Source organism: Macrotis lagotis, chromosome 4 (assembly GCF_037893015.1).
Source record: "Macrotis lagotis isolate mMagLag1 chromosome 4, bilby.v1.9.chrom.fasta, whole genome shotgun sequence".
Taxonomy (NCBI): Eukaryota; Metazoa; Chordata; class Mammalia; order Peramelemorphia; family Peramelidae; genus Macrotis; species Macrotis lagotis.
In genome coordinates this window covers 151300375-151323988 of record NC_133661.1, presented here as the reverse complement: position 1 = coordinate 151323988, position 23614 = coordinate 151300375, and the positions used below count along the sequence as shown (strand labels likewise).

General features: G+C 34.5%; 1 protein-coding gene across 12 annotated transcripts in view; it reads left to right on the top strand.

Moving 5' to 3' along the window:
• The window catches only part of HERC1 (HECT and RLD domain containing E3 ubiquitin protein ligase family member 1), a 211125-nt gene that overhangs the window by 152978 nt on the left and 34533 nt on the right, over window positions 1-23614 (top strand). For 11 of the 12 annotated variants that reach the window (XM_074234356.1, XM_074234348.1, XM_074234347.1 and 8 more), the window contains 14 exons: window positions 2173-2373; window positions 3416-3590; window positions 4607-4877; window positions 5062-5275; window positions 6045-6301; window positions 7486-7613; window positions 9582-9709; window positions 13427-13627; window positions 15086-15216; window positions 15574-15773; window positions 16371-16485; window positions 17767-17913; window positions 18242-18343; window positions 19908-20081. In XM_074234356.1, coding sequence (XP_074090457.1) covers window positions 2173-2373; window positions 3416-3590; window positions 4607-4877; window positions 5062-5275; window positions 6045-6301; window positions 7486-7613; window positions 9582-9709; window positions 13427-13627; window positions 15086-15216; window positions 15574-15773; window positions 16371-16485; window positions 17767-17913; window positions 18242-18343; window positions 19908-20081 — 2444 coding nt within the window. The remainder of the gene's footprint in view (window positions 1-2172; window positions 2374-3415; window positions 3591-4606; window positions 4878-5061; window positions 5276-6044; window positions 6302-7485; window positions 7614-9581; window positions 9710-13426; window positions 13628-15085; window positions 15217-15573; window positions 15774-16370; window positions 16486-17766; window positions 17914-18241; window positions 18344-19907; window positions 20082-23614) is intronic. The other variant, XM_074234354.1, reaches the window with a different exon arrangement.

Genomic DNA, 23614 nt, shown 5'->3' with positions numbered 1-23614 from the left:
TTTCTTTGCTAACCCTGTATATACATTATATACATACTTATGATAGCATTTTCCAGGTCTCAAAGGTGGAACTATATGACATTATAATATAAAGATCTCAAATATGACTTCAACAGATCCTAAATGCAAAATTGACTCCCCTCCCCTCTAAGGTATAGACCTGTATGATAGGGAATTTAGACAGAGGATATGAATAGCATGTTTAAAATGCTCCATAACATATGTGATAGGTATGGACATGTACTAAAAAGTAATGTGAGTTATCTACATTAACTAATTATCTACTAAATATTTTTATAATAGTCAGGATATTTCCATTTATATTAATATTATATTTGCCTAGCAAATGAAAGTGTAGTATATTAGAAAAAAGCACTTAAATGAAAGATAAAGAATCTCAGTTCTGGTATTGCTAATATAATTTTGGAATAAATATATATATTAAGAATTTTAATATTGTGTGTGTATATGGTGTATAAGTGTAAACATGATAGAGCTCAGGTATTTAGTACAAAAATGAAATAAAATATAATGATGAATAATTTTTGGAAACTAGGTGGCAAATAGTGATGGGCCTAGAGTCAGAAAGGCTTCTAGAGTTCAAATTGACCTCAGATTCTAGCTGTGTGACTCTGGGCAAGTCACTGTACTCTACCTCAGTTCCTATTTGTAAAATAAGATAGAGAACTATATTTGTCAGTTGGGGTCATGAAGAGTTGGATACAACTGAACAGTAGCAATTTTTGGAAGCAACATCATCACTGTTTCTGTAAATCCTATATGAGGATTTTTTTTAGCTTGGTAGAATAAAAAAACACAAAATGTGTGTATTGAATTATAGACATTTTAGATATGAGTCTCCAAATCTTTACTGAGAACTTATTTTTCTAGTCCTAACTCTGATCATTCATCAGGTAAGTGGTTTAATAACCTATAACAAAATTAGAAGGCCTGAATAGCTGATTGATTTTGGAGGCTGACATCAGGGAAGGAAATATTTTGTAGATTTATAGGGAAGGGGCAGGAAAAAAGCATAGGTTCACACTCAGATAGAAGTCTATGTTTACACAGGAGCCTCCTACTCTTAAAATACCAATAGTACCTGAAGACATTGTAACATAACACAGTAATATATAGTTGGAGGATTTAGATATGAGAGAGACTTGAGGATTTATACCTGAAACCCTAGAATGGAAAATGACAGGCATTTGTCTGTCAACAAGCCTGTGGATCTGACTGTCCATACCCAGTATCCCTGTATTTGTTTATTTTTATATTTTTATGTCCTAGAGTCATGAAGAGTGGCTTAAATCTATTCATTGTTGTTTTTAATAAAGTCAAGAAATAGGACAGCTAGGTGGTGCAGTTAATAGAGCACCTGCCCTGGAGACAGGAGCGCCTGGGTTCAGATCTGGCCTGAGACATTTGATAATTGCCTAGCTGTGTGGCCTTGGGCAAGCCACTTAACCCCATTTGTCTTGCAAAACTAAAAACTAAATAAATAAAGTCGAGAAAGCTTTAATAAAGTCAATAAGTCAATAAAGTAAATCAAGTGCAAGGCATTTCATTCCTTAAGTAATTGTTCGGGGTGCCTAGGGTGGTGAAGTAGATGGAGCACCGGCCCTGGAGTCAGGAGTACCTAAGTTCAAATCTGACTTCAGACACTTAATAATTACCTGGCTGTGTGGTCTTGGGCAAGCCACTTAACCCCACTGCCTTGCAAAAACTTAAAAAAAATATAGTGATTGACAAGCAATGAGACAAGCAATTATTTGGAAAGTTTACTTTTGTGGAACAGTATGCTAAGTAATTCTCAGTAATGCTAAGTCCATGCTGTGGCATGGGATATTTGTGTCCCTTACCAATCATTCTTAAATTATTTGTAATATTACCTCCCACCTGTGAAATTTATTCTCATTGGTTTAATTATAGTTGTGTTTGTATAATTATTCCTATTACATTTCTTCCTTGGCTTCAGAGCAATAAATTACTAGGATCATGTCACCATGAGATATTGACATTCTTGTTCTTTTTGGTAGCATTTCTTTTAGTGAGTATAGTTTTGAAAATCTGGATCTGTTGGCTATCACATCACATCATATCACTTAATTGTATACCAACATCACATTTTGTATTCATCTTCCCATCATTTATTATTCACTTAAATTATAGAAGACTGGGACATGCTGGATGTTGATGAGGATGACAAACTTACTGGTGAAGAAGAATTTGAATTGCTTGCTGGACCATTAGGTTTAAATGATCGCCGTATTGTACCAGAGCCAGTTCAGTTCCCTGATAGTGATCCACTTGGCGCGTCTGTGGCAATGGTTACTGCCACCAACAGTATGGAAGAGACACTGATGCAAATAGGTAAACTTAAATATGTAGATTCGGACTTCTGGTGCTGATTGTCTTTTCTTGTACTATGAAATGCTCATCGGATTACATTATAGTAACAGTAAATTTTTTTGTTTTTCCTAACAAGTCAGAAGCCCAGTCAGTAACATTTTTTGTGTACAGGAATTTGATTTCTTCCCCTCTGGGACAATGGAATATGGAAATGGACCATTTATTTTATTTTGCCTTTCTCATTTCCATTTGGGTGTCAGACACATAGGAGATATGGACAAAAAAGAGTTAATAGAGAAAAACATGCAAAAAACTTGAATAAATATCATGTATTGGAGCTTACTAAACCCTTCCAGTGATCCATATCAGGCAGGATTGAATATAACATGGATTCTAGAATTAAGAGTGAAAATATCTCTGGCTATCTCTTGTGCCTAGAATACATTACTTCTTCATCTTTGATGTTTTAAGACTCAGCTCAAATGCAACTTCCTAGACAAGTCCTTTCTTGACCCCTTTAACTGTTAGTTCTCCCCCCCTCAAAAATTGTTTTACATTAACTTTGCTTTTTAAAAAAAAAATCTATTTCGGGCTGCTAGGTGGCACAGTGGATAGAGCACTGGCCCTGAAGTCAGGAGGACCTAAGTTCAAATCCAGCCTCAGACCACTTAATAATTACCTAGCTTTGTGACCTCCGGCAAGTCACTTAACCCCATTACCTTGCAAAAACAAAAAATAAAACAAAAAAAAAAACTTTCCATGTACAGATTACTTCTTTTTAATAGAATGTAAGCCCTTTGACAGTGGAGATTATTTCATTGTCAGCTCTTTTATCCTCAGTACCTAGCAATGTTTCTGAGATATAAAAGGTACTTAATAAAGTCTTACCTAATGAAAAATAAATATTGCTACTCTTCCATTGTATGAAATTTTGTCCTGAATTGGTGGATCAAAATGTGCTTTAATTTTAGCATCTGACTGACTCTAGTAGGGAAGAGCCAAGATATTTGTTATTTGTTCTTGCTTTCTTATTCAGAAATAAGAAGAGTTTTGTGTTTAACAGGTTGTCATGGCTCTGTAGAAAAAAGTTCTTCAGGTAGAATCACATTAGGAGAGCAAGCTGCTGCTCTGGTGAATCCACATGATCGTGTAATGGCCTTAAGAAGAGTAACTGCAGCAGCTCAGGTTCTTCTAGCACGTACAATGGTCATGCGGGCACTTTCCCTGCTTTCTGTCAGGTGAGTGTCAGTTTCTATATCCAGTTATACTATTTATTTTTATCTATGAATCTTCATTAGAATAATAGCTTGGGGGGAGCTAGGTGGCGCAGTGGCTAAAGCACCAGCCCTGGAGTCAGGAGTACCTGGGTTCAAATCTGGTCTGAGATACTTAATAATTACCTAGCTGTGTGGCCCTGGGCAAGCCACTTAACCAACCCCATTTGCCTTGCAAAAAAAAAAAGAATAATAGCTTGGGGAGGGGCAGCTTGATGGCACAGTGAATAGAGCACTGGCTTTGGAGTCAGGAATACCTGTGTTCAAATCCAGCCTCAGACACTTAATAATTACCTAGCCATGTGGCCTTGGGCAAGCCACTTAAACCCATTGCCTTGAAAAATCTAATTAAAAAAAAAGAATAATAGCTTGGAATAGTTTGAGATTATGGATAAATCAAGAGTTTTCATATTATGGAATATAGCCATTCTGCAGAAGGCTACAGCATTTAAATTCATTTTTTACCTATAAATTTTTCTACTACTTTTACAATCAAGGTCTATAAGTCCATGTTTTAGGCTAGACTATAATTTGCACTGTGGTGAACCACATACATCTGCACTGTTTTTAATTTAGTTAAATCAGTTCATTGAGAAAAAATGTCAAGCAGGTTATTTGACTGAATAAGGTACTGTTTGCTTGAAGCAACTCAAAAGATTTAAGTTAACATAGTTCATGTAGTGCCCCTTTATTGATACATACTATATTGACAAAGTAGTAAAGGGAAAAGAGAGTTACTAGTAAAAATCCCCATAAGTGAAGAAATAGAACAATTAAATTGAAGCTCAATTGAAGTAAAAAGACTCAAATAAAATAACATATTGACCAAAACTTCATGTCTTATGTTAATGACAACATACTAATGCAACTTAGGTTTTAATTTTTTGGAACCTGTGATGCATATTGAGTTTTCAAATTATTTCTTATAAATCTTAATTTATTTTTTCTCCAAAGTATTTTCCTTTTTTTTTTTTAAACAGTGGTTCCAGTTGTAGTCTTGCTGCTGGTCTTGAGTCCTTGGGTTTAACAGATATCCGAACTCTAGTTCGTTTAATGTGCTTAGCTGCAGCAGGGAGAGCTGGTCTCTCTACAAGTCCTTCCTCTATGGCTTGTCCCTCAGAACGTTCTAGAGGAGTTCACAGCAAGAGTAACAAGCCAATATCATGTCTGGCCTATTTAAGCACAGCTGTGGGTTGTCTGGCATCCAATACTCCTAGTGCTGCAAAACTGCTGGTACAGTTGTGTACACAGGTACATGAGTTTCATCCAAATTAATCTATTTGCTTTTCACCTTGTTCTACTCCCAGTAGTCTCCTCCCTACTCTTTCTATTCTAGTCCCTCATTTCTCTTGAAAATCATTGAATAGGAAATTAACTTTTGTCCTAATTTGTAAAAAAAAAAAATTGAAAAATGTTGTCTTGATTGTCTCCTTAGAACTTGATTTCTGCTGCAACAGGTGTTAATTTAACTACAGTTGATGATCCAATTCAGCTCAAGTTTCTGCCCAGCTTTCTCCGAGGAATTGCAGAAGAAAACAAACTTGTAACTTCTCCCAACTTTGTAGTTACTCAGGCCCTTGTGGCATTACTGGCAGACAAAGGAGCTAAACTGAGACCTAACTATGATAAAGCAGAAATTGAAAAGAAAGGTAGATTTTATGTTTGATCATCCTAATTCATGATAAATTTTGCATTTTTTATATATTTTGTCCACCTATTTCATTATAAAATCCATTATTTTGCATATTTTTTATTATACAAATTGGGAGTTTGGGGGTGGTGGCTGGGAGGGTACATAAAACAAATACCTGAGTTTTTATGTTTGTGCAAAAAAAATTAGAAGGTTAAGTCATGCTTTTAAATTAATCTTAATTTATTGCTGAAAATAATGAGAACCACAATTTTTTTCACATAGTTGTATAAAGAAATGTAAAGTATCATTTTTCTTTTTATATTTAATTGTAAATGTAAAACCTAGAAATACTTACTTTTTATCTTCTTGATACTCCTAATCCATTTTCAAGTCTAGATGTTAGTAATACTTCTTGTACAAGAAATATGTGCTCTTATAATCTGACTCCCCATTTCTTCAGTGGGTTGATGGGATGATTTTGGAGCTTTAAAAGCTAAACCTAATTTAATCTTAGTAGACAGTGCTTCCAACCCTGTTGTAGGAATTCTGTACTTTGATCAGAATAAAGATTTAAGTATATTTTAAATGAAGTGTGAAAATTTGATGACTCCAATTTCCTTATTATAATTTGTCTTGAAATTAATATTACATTTTTGGTACATATTTTAGTAAAATTATCTCTTGTATGATTTTTTTTTTCTGGAAAGATGTGGGTTATGCCACTTTTGCTCGATCAGTACTACTGACTCTCATCTGGGCATCATTTCACTGTTTTGTCTAAGCAGGTTTAATTGCCCAATTGTATGCCCATCCTTCCTATGATCCTTCTGCTGTAGGCCCTCTGGAGCTGGCTAATGCACTGGCAGCTTGCTGCCTCTCTTCAAGGTTGTCCTCACAACATAGGCAATGGGCTGCTCAGCAACTTGTGCGAACTCTTGCTGCACATGATCGAGACAATCAAACTAGTCCTCAGACATTGGCTGACATTGGAGGAGATCTGAGGAAATGCTTCTTTATAAAGTTGGAGGCTCATCAGAATAGGGTATGTATTGTCATGATTCATAATGTTAGAGTTTGAATTAGAGCTACTTTAGTCCGACTTTCTCATTTTGTAGAGCAGGAAATTGGAGTCTAGAGTGGTCAAATGGTCCCACAGGTAGTTAGTGGGAGGTCCTCTGACTGCAGATTTCAAAGAATTCCCCCAGCAGAATTCTATCTTTTGTGATTTATCTGTTATGGATTTTGAATGTTTCAAATGATTCTGAAAATGGTTCTAAAATATGAAGCTTAATTCCTGACACATAAAACTCAGTATTTAAATATTTCACAGTCTTTGCAATTTAGAAGTCTGAATTACCCTAGATTTCTTAGATAATTGCCAACTCTTGACTTGAATAGATGTGTGGTCATTGTGATGTTCACATAGAAAAAAAAAGGACATTTAAATAGGAGGAAACTCCCAAGGAAAATATTCACAAAATAGCCTTATTCTTTCCCCCTAACTTTTGGTCTTCTGAATAAGGATCAAGTATGTACAAAGTGAAGACTGACTTGCCCCACTCCCTTTTAAATTAAAAACAAAAAAATTTTAGGATTAAAAATCCCTTTTAATTTGCTTTGTAGAATTTTGAAATTTTGTGGGTTTCTTTTAAGTATTTTAATATGTTTAGTGAAGCTTATTTTTTTTCTCCTTTATTTTTTTCAGTACATGCAAAGATAGTTTTCAGTATTGATCTTTTTGCAAACTTTTGAGATCCACAATTTTCTACTACCCTCTCTTCTCTTCCCCATCTCCACAGCAGCGAAAATAGGTTGTACATGTACAATCATGTTTAACATTTTTTTCCATATTAGGCATGTAATAAAAAAAAGAATTAGAACTAAGGGGGGATAAATAACATAAAAGAAATTTGAAAAAGTGATTGCATATGCTTTTCTCTATATTCAGATTCCATGGTTTTTTTCTCTGAATATGGATAAGAATATTGATTTTTAAACCAAACATTAAGCATTCCTCAATTGTAGAATATTCATCAATGTTTGGAAATGGCACTATATTCCTACTCCTCGTAACCACAAGTATGATTTATAATATATTTATGAAGAAATGAAACTATATAAATTGCATTGAAGAAGTATTACACTTTCTTTCCTTTTGCAATATCATCAGAATTTTTTCCCTTTATTTCAAATAAATTTGGACTCATCTTTTCTCAACTGCTCTAGGTAATGACATGTGTTTGGTGTAATAAAAAAGGACTTCTAGCAACCAGCGGAAATGATGGCACCATAAGGGTTTGGAATGTTACCAAGAAACAATATTCACTACAACAAACTTGTGTATTCAACAGATTGTGAGTTTTAACATCTACATTCAACTATAGAAAACTTAAGTACATATTAAAAATTCAGTCATCCCAATTGCATATATTACTTTGCCTTTTTAATTAAATAAAAGAGGAAAGGTGATGCGCTAAAATATTGATTTTTCACATGTATTCAGCAAAAAGATACTGTTATCTCCATAATAAATGTCTTTAATTTCTATTAAAGTAAATCAGAATACATACTTTTTTTAAAGCACTGTATTTGTGGTTTATGCTAAGATTTCATATGCTGGCAAAATGTTCAACTGCTTAATGCATCATATTTTTGAAGTTTATTATTGATTTGTGATTTTTTTGTGGAGGATTTAAGAATTACAGCAATTTTAATTCTATTTTTACTTTAGTTTCTGTTCTGGGCTGCACTGTGACCGGGGCTTTTTCCAACCCCCGGTCCTGGTGAGATATACCTTTCCTGCGGAACTTCTAAGTTGTCTTGGACTGGAAAAATGTATCACTCAGACTTTCTGTGGTTTTTGCCCCTCTAAATTTTGGCTAGAGTCATAATTTGATGGCTTTTGGAGTTTTGGGGGGAAGAAATTCCCAGGAAATGGCTGCCTTCATGCTTCCATCTTGGCTCCCCCCCTTACTTTAGTTTCTATACAAACATATGTAAATACACATACATATACAAAAACACGTCTATATATACACACATAAACACATGTGCATACATACATGTATATATAAACACACATACATACATACATATAGTATGTATACAAGGGGTGGGGGAACCAAGACCTATGATTTCATTGGTATAGGGAACATTCAGTGTAGAAACTTCCTTTTTCAGTTTTGGCAATGGCATCACTTGTGCTTGAGTTTGAAACCTCTGGCCTAGGGAATGAAAAGATGAGAAATTTGTTTTGGGTCACATAGTCATTAAGTGTAAGAGATGGAATTTGAGCCTTAATGAGCTCTAGATCTCATGTATAAAATTTTTTAAAAATTAGTTGAAAATCATGATTGATTAGTGAATTATTTTCCTTATATAAATTGGATCTTAAATATCATGACATAGGAGGAAAAGAATAGTCTAGAGTTAGGATTTCATCAGTATAAGTATTCCCTGTGTGTTAACTTAAGCTCAGAAATTTAATTTAGCATTTGTAAGGATTACTTATGGTTATGGGTTTTACCTATGGTCACCCAACTAGTGTATATGTCAGAGGCAGAACTTGAACCAGGCTAGAATACTGTCCACTAAGCCATTATTGATTCTCAATCTTGTTGAATCATGGACTATTTTGGTATAAGTGAAATCCCATGAGAACCCCTTCTTAGGATGTTTTTAAGTACATAAAATAAAATACATAGGATTAAAAAGACAGTTATCAAAATATATAATTTTTAAAAATCCATAGATAGGGGCAGCTAGGTGGCACAATGGATAGAGCACCAGCCCTGGAGCCAGGAGTACCTGAGTTCAAATCCGGCCTCAAGACACTTAATAATTACCTAGCTGTGTGGCCTTGGGCAAGCTTCTTAACCCCATTGCCTTGAAAAAACCTAAAAAAAAAATCCATAGCTAACCTATTGGGAACCCTTAAACTAAGCAATTCCTTCTCTCCCTGAATAGGTAGTATCACTTTTTTTAAAATTTATGAATTTCAAGGGGCAGCTAGATGGCACAATGGATAAAGCACCGGCCCTGGAGTCAGGAGTACCTGGGTTCAAATCTGGTCTGAGATACTTAATAATTACCTAGCCGTGTGTCCTTGGGCAAGCCACTTAACCCCATTTGCCTTGCAAAAAAAAAAATATGAATTTCTCAAGGGTTAGATACAAGGGTTAGATACAAGAGTGTGTAAAACTCAAATAAATTTGCTGTCCATCACACCTTTGTTAGAGGGATTTAATATGACTTTTGATAGGAATGTGATTAAAGAATAGATAATTCCATAGACTTATATAATATTGCCTCTTATATCCTAGGGAAAATGAATCAGAGGAAAGCCTGGGATCACCTAGTGATCCAAGCTTCTCACCTGTCTCTTGGAGTATCAGTGGCAAGTATCTAGCTGGTGCTCTAGAAAAGATGGTGAATATCTGGCAAGTTAATGGTAAGATATGTGTATAATTTTTCTTTGTCAGATATTTAAAGATATAATTCTCTTTTTTTAAAGGTTTTAGTTATTTTGAGCTTTACAATTTTTCCCCTAATCTTACTTCCCTCCCCCCACCCCCTAAAGATATAATTCTTTAAATCCTAATGGACTTTGAATATAGAACAGTTATACATATAACTGTCAAGTTAAAGCCCATTTGTATATGCTTTCATTTCTCTGTTCTATTAGTCTAAACATTGAAGCCTTTAAAAACAAGCAAAAAATATATCTTAAGATAAAAGCTCTTGAATAATCTGGTTTCATTCAAGATACCAACAAATAAAATAATCCATTTCTCAGAATTGCCAATCTAGTAGTTCTGACTGATCCAGTAATTCCCATCAAGGTAAGAATTCTATTTGTTTTCTGATTGAAGGTTGGGATTAGGAAAAAGTAAAGAGAATTTGTTTAAAGTTGCTACACATATAGTAAGTGCTTCATAACATTTTTTTAAATTGAACCAGCTTCAGGGTTGATGATCAGCATTTTTGTGGCAGGTAAACCCCCTCATTTTTAGAACTTTCTTTGATTCCTCCTCCAGATAGTGTGGTTTCCTTCTCAAAATATTTTGTCTTTATCTGTGTATGAGTTTTATCCCATCATTCTCCTACCCCCTCAGTAGAATGTAATAGGAAGGATTATTTTACTTTTGTCTTTGTACATAGTACCATGTTTGGGACATTGCTGACACTTAATAACATAATGGTTCCGCATTAAAGTCTTACTTTCAGTATAGAAAGCTGTATTATTTCTATTATGTCCACCAAAGTCCTCTTTTGATGACTCATTGTTGGCATCATGGAGAGATTAAGAATGTTTTGTCGGGGACGGCTAGGTGGCGCAATGGATAGAGCACCAGCCCTGGAGTCAGGTGGACCCGAGTTCAAATACAGCCTCATACACTTAAAACCCAGCGGTGTGGCCTTGGGCAAGCCACATAACCCCATTTGCCTTGCCAGAAAAAAAACCTAAAAAAAAAAAGAAAGGTGCCAAGTTTGGGGACAGCTAGGTGGTGCTACAGTGGATAGAGCACTGGTCCTGGAGTCAAGGGTACCTGAGTTCAAATCCAACCTCAGATACTTAATAATTACCTAGCTGTATGGCCTTGGGCAAGCCACTTATAACCCCATTGCCTTGCAAAAAGCCTTAAAAAATATATTTTGTTGGTAGGTTTGCATAGCTCTGGTGGTTTCTTACCAAACTCAGAAGTCTTCTGAGAAGTCTACCAAACTCAGTAACAGACTGTTGCCCTAAAATCAGCCTAGCTAAGTTTACAGAAGTTCATTCCACATCACTAGATGATGTTATTTTGTCACAACAACTTAAGAAATTATTTATAAAGACATAGAAGGGGTTATGATCTCTATTAGTGAAGAAAGTATCTGTATCAAGTAATCACAGAATTATTAAATTAAATATTATTAAATATTAAATTGAATATTTATTAAGAAAATGCTTTATATTAAAGATCCATGCAGTTATGTATGCATATGTACAGTTACACTACATTTCCTGTTTCTGAAAGTATCATTTTCATCATGTATGGGCTCATAGAATTTAAAAGTTGGAAGGGAACCTTAATGATCATCTTGTCTAACTCATACTTGAAATAAGAACTACAGGGGTGGCTAGGCGGCGTAGTGGATAAAGCATGGCCCTGGAGTCAGGAGTACCTGGGTTAAAATCCAGTCTCAGGCACTTAATAATTACCTAGCTGTGTGGCCTTGGGCAAGCCATTTAACCCCATTGCCTTGCAAATAAAAAAATAAGAACTACATCTACAATGTTTAAGGAAGGACTTAGTTTTGCCATTCTGCTTTTGTATTACCATAATCTTTAGAAAAAATTTTTTATACATTAAGCCTAAATTCATCTCTTAGTAACTTCCAATTCTGCCCCCTAGGATTGAAAAAAATCAAGATAATCCTTTTCCTTAGCCGGCCCTTCATGTACTTTCTAAGACAATTTTCAGGACCTGTCCTCCTAAGTCTTCTATCTTTAAGTTTAACATACCTAATTCCTTCAAGTAATCTTCATATGGCAAGAATTTATGGTCTTTTCCCATCTTGGTTACTCTTTTTTTTCTGGATGGTCTTCAACTTATTAATGTCTTCCTAAAATGTAAAACTTTTTTTTTTTAGGTTTTTGTAAGGCAAATGGGGTTAAGTGGCTTGCCCAAGGCCACACAGCTAGGTAATTATTAAGTGTCTGAGGCCAGATTTGAGCTCAGGTACTCCTGACTCCAGGGCCGGTGCTCTATCCACTGTGCTGCCTAGCTGCCCCTAAAATGTAAAATTTTTAAGTGAACATTTATGACTGGGTAATACTACAAGACTGTCACCTTCCTAGTTTGAATACCTCTTTAATGCAGTTTAGGAGTACATTTGTTTTCTTTCTGGGCCATATTATACCATCAATCCATATTGAACTTGTAGTCCCCTAAAATCCCACTTGTATTTCAAACAAACTGTGCTTTCTAGCTCTGTCCTCCCACTTTCCCATCTTGTACTTTAGATGTCTCTTTGAACCCAGAGGACTGCATTTATCCGTACTACATTTTAGCTTTTCCAATTTAGCCCAATAATATAACATATAACTTTATTAAAAATAACATTATTTTAAAATTTTGTTCAGAATATATTGGAGCAGCTATTTGGTACAGTGGATAGAGTGCTGACTTTGTAGTAAGGGAAACCTGAATCCAACCTTGGATACTTACTGGTTGTATGACCCTAGGCAAGTCTCTTAACCTGTTTACCTCAGTTCCTCATCTGACAAATAAGCTGGAAGAAGAAATGGCAAACCATTCCAGGTTTCTTTGTCAAGAAAACCTGAAATCAAATCTCAAAGAGACAGATAATGACTGAAAAATGACTGAACAATAGAACATATTATTTAATAAAATGTTGAATATAATTTAAACTTGATTACCTTGTGAATAGCTATTGTATGATTCTATAATATGATAATATGCTTAAGTCATGAGTAAGATCTGTCACTAAGTAAAGGTCCAAAGCTGTATAATTTTTGTCTTTTTTATTCTCTGTCTCTTCCTTTGTTGTTTGCTTATCAGTTCTCACTGACAATCTGTTGGGATACCTACTTCTAAATCTGTCCCTCTGACTTAGCTTTCCCTACTTAACAATTTTGTGCTTTGAATCTAATGTGCCCTGGAAAACTTAAGAGTTCATATAATAATTTGGTAATAGTATAACTTGATGAGTACTTCCTCCATTACCTTATATTATTTTGCTATCATTTCCAGCCAGCAAAACAATTTCATTTTAATGATGAAGATGGAATGCCTATTTGTGTAATAGTAATAATAGTATTGTAGTAGTGATGATGATGATAATAATAACAGCTAGTATTTATATATCTCTTTAAGGTTTGCAAAACAAGTCTCTAGATGTTTTCTCCCCATCATCACAATAACACTATGATGTAGGCTTTGGTTTGTTGCACTACCTAGTTACCTGTAAAATGGTATGTAATATAAAAGGGATCATGATAGAAATTAATTCTTTAAGTTTTAATTGCTTTCACACTTTAGTGGAGTGAAACAATTTGACATTTTAAAACTATAGAACTAAGTAGTACTAGTTAATGTTAATAAATTAACTATTAACTAAAAAATATTAACCAGTACTATTTAATTTTTTTTTCTCTTAGGAGGAAAAGCATTAGTAGATGCTCAGCCACATTGGGTATCTGCTCTGGCTTGGCCAGAAGAATGTCCAGCTACAGCTTGGTCATTAGATTCTCCAGAATTACTGTTAGTGGGACGTATGGATGGATCTCTTGGGCTAATTGAAGTTGTAGATGTGTCAACCATGAATCGAAAGGAGTTGGAGCATTGTTATCGAAAGGATGGTAAGAGATTATTTCTGTCTAACTGTGGGTCTTTAGGTAGTTTAATCTTAAATATAAACATTGTTATCTGCCTTCAAAATTACTTATTCTCTAGGTCAAGTTGGTGCTTCATTTGAATTGATTACTTCTCGAAAAGTGATTTTTACCCAAAGGCAGGAGAGTAATGATCTAACATAAATGTTAATGATTTTGTTTAAATGACCAAAAGTTGAAATAAGTTCCAAGGCTCACATATCTGAAAGTTGAGGAAAAGTAGCAAGAGGTATAGAGTCAAGAATATTGCCTACTTTCCCCTTAGAATTCAGTATTTGCAAACACATAATAAATCACATTTGTATAGTGCTTGATGCTTTACTAAGAGTTTTTTTTTTTTTCAACATCCTTTTGAGGGTGGGTAGTGTCAGTAGTTTTAGTTCCTGTTTTGAAGATTTGGAAGCTTGAAACTCAAAAGAGACTGTGAATTGTCCATAGTTACATAGTATAGTCAGAGTCCTGGATGCAATCACCCTGACTCCCATTCCAGTGTTTTACTGATCATTGAAAGGATAGTGGAAATTTAGTCATTTTCACATTACGGTAATCCTATTACCATCAACTGGTTATTTAGGGGTATTAGAAATTTATTTAAAAGTGTCTGTTCTTAAATAGCTTTTATTTTAAGAATAACTAGTAGACATTTTATGACCAAACATATCAAGTAGGATATTTTGCACAAATAGGGAACATATAAGATGTAATGTTATATCAAAATAGCTGCATGTTTTATTTTATGACATAGGTCATTTCTTATCAGCCTTTTCAAATATGAGAATCTCTTTATAAAGTAAGAAATGTTTCTATTTGGGCAGCTAGTCCCAGTGGTTAGAGCACTGGCCTTGAAGTCAGGAAGACCTGAGTTCAAATCTGGCCTCAGACCCTTAATGATTACCTACCTACCTGTGTGACCTTGGGCAAGTCACTTAACCTTATTGCCTTGCAGAAAAAAAGTTGGGATTTCTCTACATGATTATAATTATATTCGTTTGCTTGAATGAGAAAAATGCATAATGAGTCAATCAGTACTGTTAATCAGTAGTACTTTTGAAAAGTTAGATTTAATCAATAACGCCAGCAGCTTCACACATGGCAGTGCATTTATATTTGAAATATTTAGGTTATAGAAGTTGCTTATTATATTAAACTGAATATTTCTTAGCAGTTAAATAATAAGAATGAGAGTGTTTGGGACATATGGGTTTGTGGACAATGAGATTATTTTTGTCACTCATGACTAGTATTTAAAAGGTACCAGGGTTGGATATGTAGAGGTAGTATAATTTTTATCTTTGATCAACATTTAGTCCCAATGCATTCAAGAGAATTTGGAGAGAAAATGTTATTCGCTAAATTGATTTAAATCGTCTGTATTATCACTCTCTATTGTGAATACTAATCTAGTTAATTTGTTTTATTCTCTAGTATCTGTTACCTGCATTGCCTGGTTCAGTGAAGATAGACCTTTTGCAGTGGGATATTTTGATGGTAAATTGTTGTTGGGAATGAAAGAACCACTTGAAAAAGGAGGAATTATTCTGGTTGATGCTCACAAGGTATAGCCTTAACTTTTTTTATTTCCACTGATTAAAATGATGGTATCATAAAAATTTTGTGTATGTGTTTTGTTTGGATAAACATTTTAAAACACCTCTCTTCAAGAATCTCAGCCCTTAATTTATTAATTACTTAAATTGCTTAGATTTATTACTTAATTAACTCAGCCTTTAATGATTTGATAGAATCTATGCACATAGGTGATGACACCTGTGCAATGTATTGATGTGCTCTTTCTGTTTTGAAAATAGAAACTTGCAATATATAAATTTTTTGCTTCCTTATTGTTTAAAATGGTCTATGAAATCAGGAGATATTTTCTTAATTTCCTTTTTTTTTTCCTTTCTGCTTTTAAGGACACTCTTGTTGCTATGAAGTGGGATCCAACTGGTCATATTCTTATGACATGTGCGAAAGATGAAAATGTGAAGCTTTGGGGGCCTGTGGCAGGTTGTTGGAGATGTTTACACTCACTTTCACATTCATCTATTGTGAATGGCATTGCTTGGTGCAGCCTTCCAGGGAAAGGACCCAAGTTGCAGTTATTGATTGCTACGTATGTTACTATTCTCTTATCTTGTAACTTGTATTCAGTTCCAAATTTTTGAATTTATTCAATGAAATCTCTTAACTGTAGCATGGAAGCAGTAAGCTGCATAGGTCCATTGTAGAGAAGTGAAAAAATATTGACTTAAATTATGGTGAATGTTGTAATAGTGAATGTTATAATCTGTGTAATGGTATGTAATGGAACCAGAGCCATCCTTAGAATTTGATCTGTATTCAATTGATATTTCTAATGCATTTGACTGGGGTACCCTAAATGAGCCTCTTAACTTCTCAGTATTCCAGGTAACTCTCCAGTTATAAGTTGTAGAAGATCTATCATTCTTCATTGATAGAGGAAGTTTCCTTATTAATAGTTCTTTATGCCACTGAAATAACAGAATCAATTACTTGATCTCCCCCCAAAAAAAATACACATACCAACACATACATGCATGTTATATGAATTTACGTATATTATGTTTATCATGTGAAAGTATTGAATAATACTTTTTATTGGTATTACCTTAGAAATAGTATACTTGTTGAATGTATACTTGTTTATTGATATGTATTCTGTTTTTGTGTGATATATCTTTTCTTTTAGTGGTTGTCAGAATGGCTTAGTGTGCGTGTGGCGTGTTTCCCAAGATGCATTGAATATATTACAGTCTAGCCTAACTAGTTCTGAAGAATGGTGGGATCAAGAATCAAATGGCAAGGTAAGTATATTCAGTATGTTGTAGGACTTGTTGAAAAGAGCTTAGCTATTTGACTAAGCATAAACCAAAAATAAAAAAAATAATTTAGAGGATTTAAATGGTCATTAGAACTTTTGACCTTAGTAAACTATTTGCTCTAAAGTTGATTTATTTCATTATAAAGTCATTTTACATTATGTGTGTGTATTCTTTATGTGTTTTTTAATAGTTATATACCTTGCTCTATGCTCAGTGATTTTTAAGTAAATATTTGTTGGTGAGAATTCATTTTGCTTATATTGACAAAGTCGGCCTTTTGTAGTGGATGGTATTAGAGAATTTTATGGTATTATTTGAAGGGTTATAGAAAAGTAGCACCCCCTTCCCCCCACCCGTTGTCTGAAGTTCTACTGTTAGAGACTTAGTTCTTTATATTGACCCCATCCTTTGATCTAAGATACACAAATCTTTCTGGTACACACAGTAAATTGAGTGAATTCAGCACAGACTTTTTCCTCTGAACACAGAAAAGAAATAGCCTGATGCAGAAAGTCAATCTCTCAAAAGGAGTGAATGCTCAAAAAAAAAAATTGGCCTGCTTCACAGTTTTACCATAATCTAGTCTTGCTAGTTAATGTGTCAAATTGTGTTGAAATTGAGGCAAAGATTTATAAAATATTGATGCTGAAAAAAACCCACAGACTTTAAGTTAGTCCAATATATTGATTTTTTCAAGAAAATTGAAATCATAAAGTTATACTACCCAGTGTCAAATAGTGATAGTCAGGGCCTCTACCTACATCTCCTGACTTAAGCCAGGACTTAGGCCCATGTTTTCAAAAGACTGAAATAGAACAATTATGAAATGTTACAATATTTGAAAGTAGAACAATGTAATAAATTTTGGATAGTTCAAAATAAAACTGGCTAAGCAATTTGTATTTTAAAAGATTTAGAGTTATCTTCAATAATTTGTTAAATTAGGGGCGGCTAGGTGGCGTAGTGGATAAAGCACCAGCCTTGGAGTCAGGAGTACCTGGGTTCAAATCCAGTCTCAGACACTTAATAATAATTACCTAGCTGTGTGGCCTTGGGCAAGCCACTTAACCCCATTTGCCTTGGAAAAAAACTAAAAAAAAATAAATAATAAATAATTTCTTCAATTATACTAAAAAAGAAGTCTTATCTCTTTGTTTTCAGTTCTTTATTAATAGACAAATAGGAAAATAATTAGTCATTGAGCTTAGGATTTGTGAATTCTGGTTTTATTTCAAAATTTATAATTGTAAAAATAAATTACAGGATAACTACCGAAAATCTGCAGGGGCCAAGTGTGTTTATCAGTTGAAAGGGCACATCACTCCTGTTCGTACAGTTGCCTTCAGTTCTGATGGTTTAGCATTGGTATCTGGTGGACTTGGTGGACTTATGAACATTTGGTCTTTAAGGGTAAGGAAATAAACTTTATAAAAAAGATACATTCTCAAAATCTTTTGCTTAAATAATTATATTTAAATGAATCCAGACAATCCTAAAAGTATTTTACTTGAAGATATATTTTCTTTTGAGAATCAGATTCTTTCATATTTCTTTGATTATTAAAGTAAGTCAGAAATACTTTGAAGACTAACTCAAGTGATATGAGTTAGTGAAAGTCACACAGTGGACAAAGATATATATGTTTGAAGGATTACTTATTTAGAATGTAGTTTTGAAACTTGAAATAGCTATTGTAAATGATCAATAATAATTAAAATATAAATTTATTTCATTTCAGGATGGTTCAATATTACAAACTGTTGTGATAGGATCTGGAGCAATTCAGACCACAGTGTGGATTCCCGATGTTGGGGTAGCTGCTTGCTCTAACAGATCGAAGGTAGTAACTTTAAAGTTACAGAGAATCAAAGCTATAGATATGAAGAGACCTTATAGGTCAGGCTCTTCAATTTACATCTGAGGCAAGCCTACAGAGACAGTGTGATTTGCTTAAAATAATAGAACTAGAAGGAAGTAGAGGAAAGCCCAGAAATGAAGACTTTTAACTCTCACTTTTTAATAGTCTATCATATTATCTCCATATTGTTTTCATGTTGTTTTTTTAATGTAAATCAAGAAAGATTTGCTAATTGACTCTGTAATGAATATTTTAAATTATGCCAAATTAGGTCAGATTATTTATCCTTTTTTCCTTTTTTAAAAGTACCTATGAAGACTATATTTAGTCTGTATATATAATGTTAGTGAAGTTAAAAGCTTCTTTTGTAAAATAAAATTTTTTGAAGAGGTATGTTCAAATAAGAATTATACAAAAATTCAGCCACTTCACTAGATGTGTAGCAAATAGAGAAAAGTAAAGGGCAGAAGTTGAATCAGTAGTTACTTTTAATTTTGCTTCTAGAAGCAGAAGGAAATTTAGCTTCTTCTAGGATTGTAGTGGACATAACAGAATTTTGAAAGCTACTGGATTTTGGCTTTAATGAATCCTAACCAATAGGCAAGTGGCTGCTGAATTCATTGGCAAATTCATTCTAAAATACATTTGCCAGGGGCAGCTAGGTGGTGCAGGTGGATAGAGCACTGGCCCTAGATTCAGGAGAACCTGAGTTCAAATGTGACCTCAGACACTTAATAATTAACTAGCGGTGTGACCTTGGGCAAGTCACTTAATCCCATTGACTTGCAAAAAAGAAAGGAGTTTAAAAAAAAGAGTTTTCTTCATAAAAGGAAATCTATGACAAATCTAGAAAGCTTACGAAAAAGCAGACATAACATGTTTCCACCAAATGTTTGTATAGTCAAAACTATGACTTTTCTAGTAGTAATATATGACTGTGAGACTTGGAAAGTGAGTACTAAAGAATCAGTTCTTTGGATTTGTCGTGTTAGAAAAGATTTTTGAGAGACCTTTGGAAGGGGAGAAGATCAAATGAGTCAATATTTAAAGAAATTAATTCAAACTACTTATTGGAAGGACTTATACTGAAGTTGAACTTTAAATACTTTGATCATATAATGAGAAGACAAAGAATATTGTATAAGACCCTAATACTGGGAAAGATTGAAAGCAAAAGAAAGGGTTTACAAGAAATGAGATCTAGGTAATACTATGGAAAAATGACCATGAGCTTGAACTGACTTTGAGAAAGAGTGGAAGATAAAAGGGCTTAGTGTGCTAGTCAGATACAATAGCAACAAAAGGGAAATACATAATTTAACGTAGTTAAGGCTAATCGTTTCCTTAGTTATTTCATTCTTAAATATTTGGCATAATGTAAGATTTCATGCCAGATAAAATTGCAAAAACAATATATATTAAATAAATATGTTTGAGACTGTATTTTATTTATATTTTATTTGAAAAAAGTTTTTCAGACATTAGTAGTGAACAGAAATTTTTTTTTAATTCTTTGTGTTAATTGTGTATATTGTATTTTAACCAGGACGTTTTGGTCGTAAGTTGCACGTCAGAATGGGTAGCTGCCAATCATGTTCTAGCCACATGTAGGACTGCCTTGAAGCAACAAGGTGTTTTAGGATTAAACATGGCTCCCTGTATGAGAGCCTTCTTGGAACGACTACCTATAATGCTTCAGGAACAGTATGCATATGAAAAGGTAAGAAGCTAAACTAAATTCAAACCTAAAACCCCAAATCCCACAAGTTCCTGGAACGTTGTTAGTTTCTGGTTTTGCCCTCTTAGAGCAACTATCCTTATTCCTTCTTACTTAGACTATTTTAATAGCCTTTCCATATCAGGTGTTCTGTTTCTAGAGACTCCTTCTTTAGTCCATCTTTCACATCTCTCCACTACTGGTATTCTTGCTAATGCACTGCTTTTGATTGTGTTCTTTCTTTACTCAAAAATATGCAGAAATTCTCCATTGCCTGCATTTCCCTGTTTGTCTGTCTGTCTGTCTATCTAGTTCTGGTCCTGGTATTTAAGGCCCTTCACAATCAGTCTACAACTCATCTTCTCTTTATCATGCACACCTTAACCTTCATGTAAGTCAGCACAGGCATTTACCCATACTGATATTTTGTGTGGTGCATAGTCTTATTTATAGGGCATTCTCCATTTTCTTTGCATATAACATTTCTAGGACTTGGGACTCCCAACATATCTTTATATCTTTGTACCTTTCTTTATGACCCAACTCCATTACCAACTTCTATATGAAACCTTCCCCTATCATCTCTCTCCCCTTTTTCTCCCTCCTTCCTTGATTTCTTTTTTTCTTAAGGATGATTTCTTTCACCCCCAAGTAAAGATGAGTGTGCTTTCCCTTGTTTGTATCAATTATTTTTGTACATATCTTTTTCTCATTAGTTCATAAGCTTCTTAATTCTAGTGTTTTTTTTGTTCAGCCTTTTTTGTTGACTACATTAGTGTAAGTTCCTTAGATGTATGAAAAACATGGACAAAAAAATGACAGCCTACTCTCTAAGGAAAGGCAAAATATTCATTGATTTGGTTAATCAGATTGCTATTATTTACTTCAATTAATATATGCTTTCTTGGGTCCTTTAATTTAGCAATTTAAAAATGAAGGAAAAAGTCCCTACTCTTGATAACCTTCAAACATAGTATGAATCACCTAAGATAGTGAGAATTACTATAGGGAATGAATCCCCAACCAAATATCTGTCAAAATAACTCATTACTCCCAAGATAATGGAAATGATGTTTGTGGATCAGAGGTCCAAGAGATGGAACCAAATTCAGACAGACAGAACTGGCGGTTGTGGTCATTGTCTTCTAAAGGACAAGATCCCACCTGGTTTGAGAATCTTTGGATCAGATCTCTGGATCTGGTCTGATCTTGGAAGCCTGAGGCTCAGTGTAGTTTGTTCTCAAAACTTAGAATTTATCTGACAGAACTTTGCTTGGGTTTAATCTTGGTCTTCTTTGTCACTTAAGTCGTTCCATCATGGTTATAAGTGGCAGGTGGTTGTTTCAGTGTTCTCTTTTATTTTTTAAAAAAATATATTTTTTCAATTAGCCAATTTACCTTCTCTCCTTCTTTCCTCCCATTAAAAGAAAAGAAAGCAAAATTTCTATCTGCCATTTTAAAGGGAACTTGACCAGTTAGCTTTTGGCTAATGTAATCACTAAGATTGTACCAATATAGAGTATATTGAATAGATTGGATTATTTCAGGGTGATAGATAATAAACAAATTTGGCCATCCCGACTTGTACAGTCAAACAGTCTGAGTATTATTTGCCTTTTTAGGGTCTTAAAGTGTGCATAGTCATATTTATGTCAAGAGTAATTCTTGGGGCAGCTAGGTGGTGCAGTGGATAGAGCACTGGCCCTGGAGTCAGGAGCAACTGAGTTCAAATCTGGCCTCAGACATTTAATAATTACCTAGCTGTGTAATCTTAGTCAAATCACTTAACCCCATTGCCTTGCAAAAATTCAAATAAGTAAATAAATGGAAAATTTTTTGGAAGAGTGATTCTTGACATTGTTATATCTTTATTCCCCTAGAATTTTCTGTTATAGGAACTCCTTGAATAATTTTTGTAGAATTCTATTTTGTCCCACTTCAGTAAGGGGGATTTTTTATGAATTCCCTGTTACTTCAAGATACTATTCTAGACTTGGAAATGCAAAGACACAATAAAATGGACCCTGCCTTTATGGAGTTCACCTTCTGCTGGGCAAACCTAACAAATACCAAGATAAGTAAATATGAAGATGATAAAAAATAAAGACGGATAATTGGGGAGAATAATACTATTCTCATGGGATCTGATTGATTATCACCAAAAGAAAAGATAGAAAAAGAAGGCAGAATGTTGAGAGATTTATGCATGTAGATGAGAATCTAGTAAAGGAGACTGAAAAGGGAATGCTCAGATAAGGGTGCAAGAAGGCACAGGATGAAACTATATCTTGGACTTTTGACCAAGATGACTGCATGAATAGAAGCAGACTGTCCAGCTCCCCTAAACTCACTTAAACAAAAACCCAATATTTGTACTAGACCTTATAGTGATCAAGAAATCTAATGAGAAACTATAGTAAATGATTTCTTTATCCTACAACTGCATAAAAGTTAAAAGCTCATGGGCTTCTCCATAGTGCAGATAACCAACCTGGCAACTTCCTAGCTTGGCAGAAAGTGAACTAAAGTATGCATAGTTTCCTGGGCTCTGTGTCTGAAGAAGAACAGCTATATTAAATGAGACATTAGTCAGATGAAAATCAGACTTAAAAAAGGAACAGAGATAAAAAATGGGTGAGATTTAGGGGCAGGAGTGAATAGAGCACTAGCCCTGGAGTCAGGAGGACCTGAGTTCAAATCTGGCCTCAGATACTTAATAGTTACCTAGCTGTGTGACCTTGGGCATCCCTAGTCACTTAAGCACATTGCCTTGGAAAAACCTTTGGGGGGTTGGGAAAATGGGTGAGATTAAAGAGATTAGAATAGAGGGAAATGTACAGTTAGTTAACAGAACAATGGAAGTGAATGGGGGGCGGCTAGGTGGTGCAGTGGATAGAGCACTGGCCCTGCAGTCAGGAGTACCTGAGTTCAAATGTGGCCTCAAACACTTAATAATTACCTAGCTGTATAGCCTTGGGCAAGCCACTTAACCCCATTTGCCTTGCAAAAAAAAAAAAACTTAAAAAAGAAAAAGAGTATAAAAAAAATTACCTAGCTGTGTGGCCTTGGGCAAGCCACTTAACCCCATTGCCTTGCCAAAAAAACCTTAAAAAAAAAGTAAATGGGATGGGGGCAGCTTGGTGGTGCAGTGGATAGAGCACCAGCCCTGGAGTCAGGAGAACCTGAGTTCAAGTGCAGCCCTAGACACTTAATAATTACCTAACTATGTGACCTTGGACAAATCACAAAAAAAAAGTGAATGGGTTGAATTCATTCATAAAATGAATTAAAGGGGTGGCTAGGTAGCACAGTGGATAAAGCACTGGCCCTGGAGTCAGGAGTACTTGGGTTCAAATCTGGTCTCAGACACTTAATAATTACCTAGCTGTGTGGCCTTGGGCAAGCCACTTAATCCCATTGCCTTGCCAAAAAAACCTAAAAAAAAAATAGACCTAAGTAAAAGAAAGGGTGAAGTGACATTTTGCTACAAGACACTTTAGGGAGTGAATTATTATAAATACTAAAATACTAAAAAA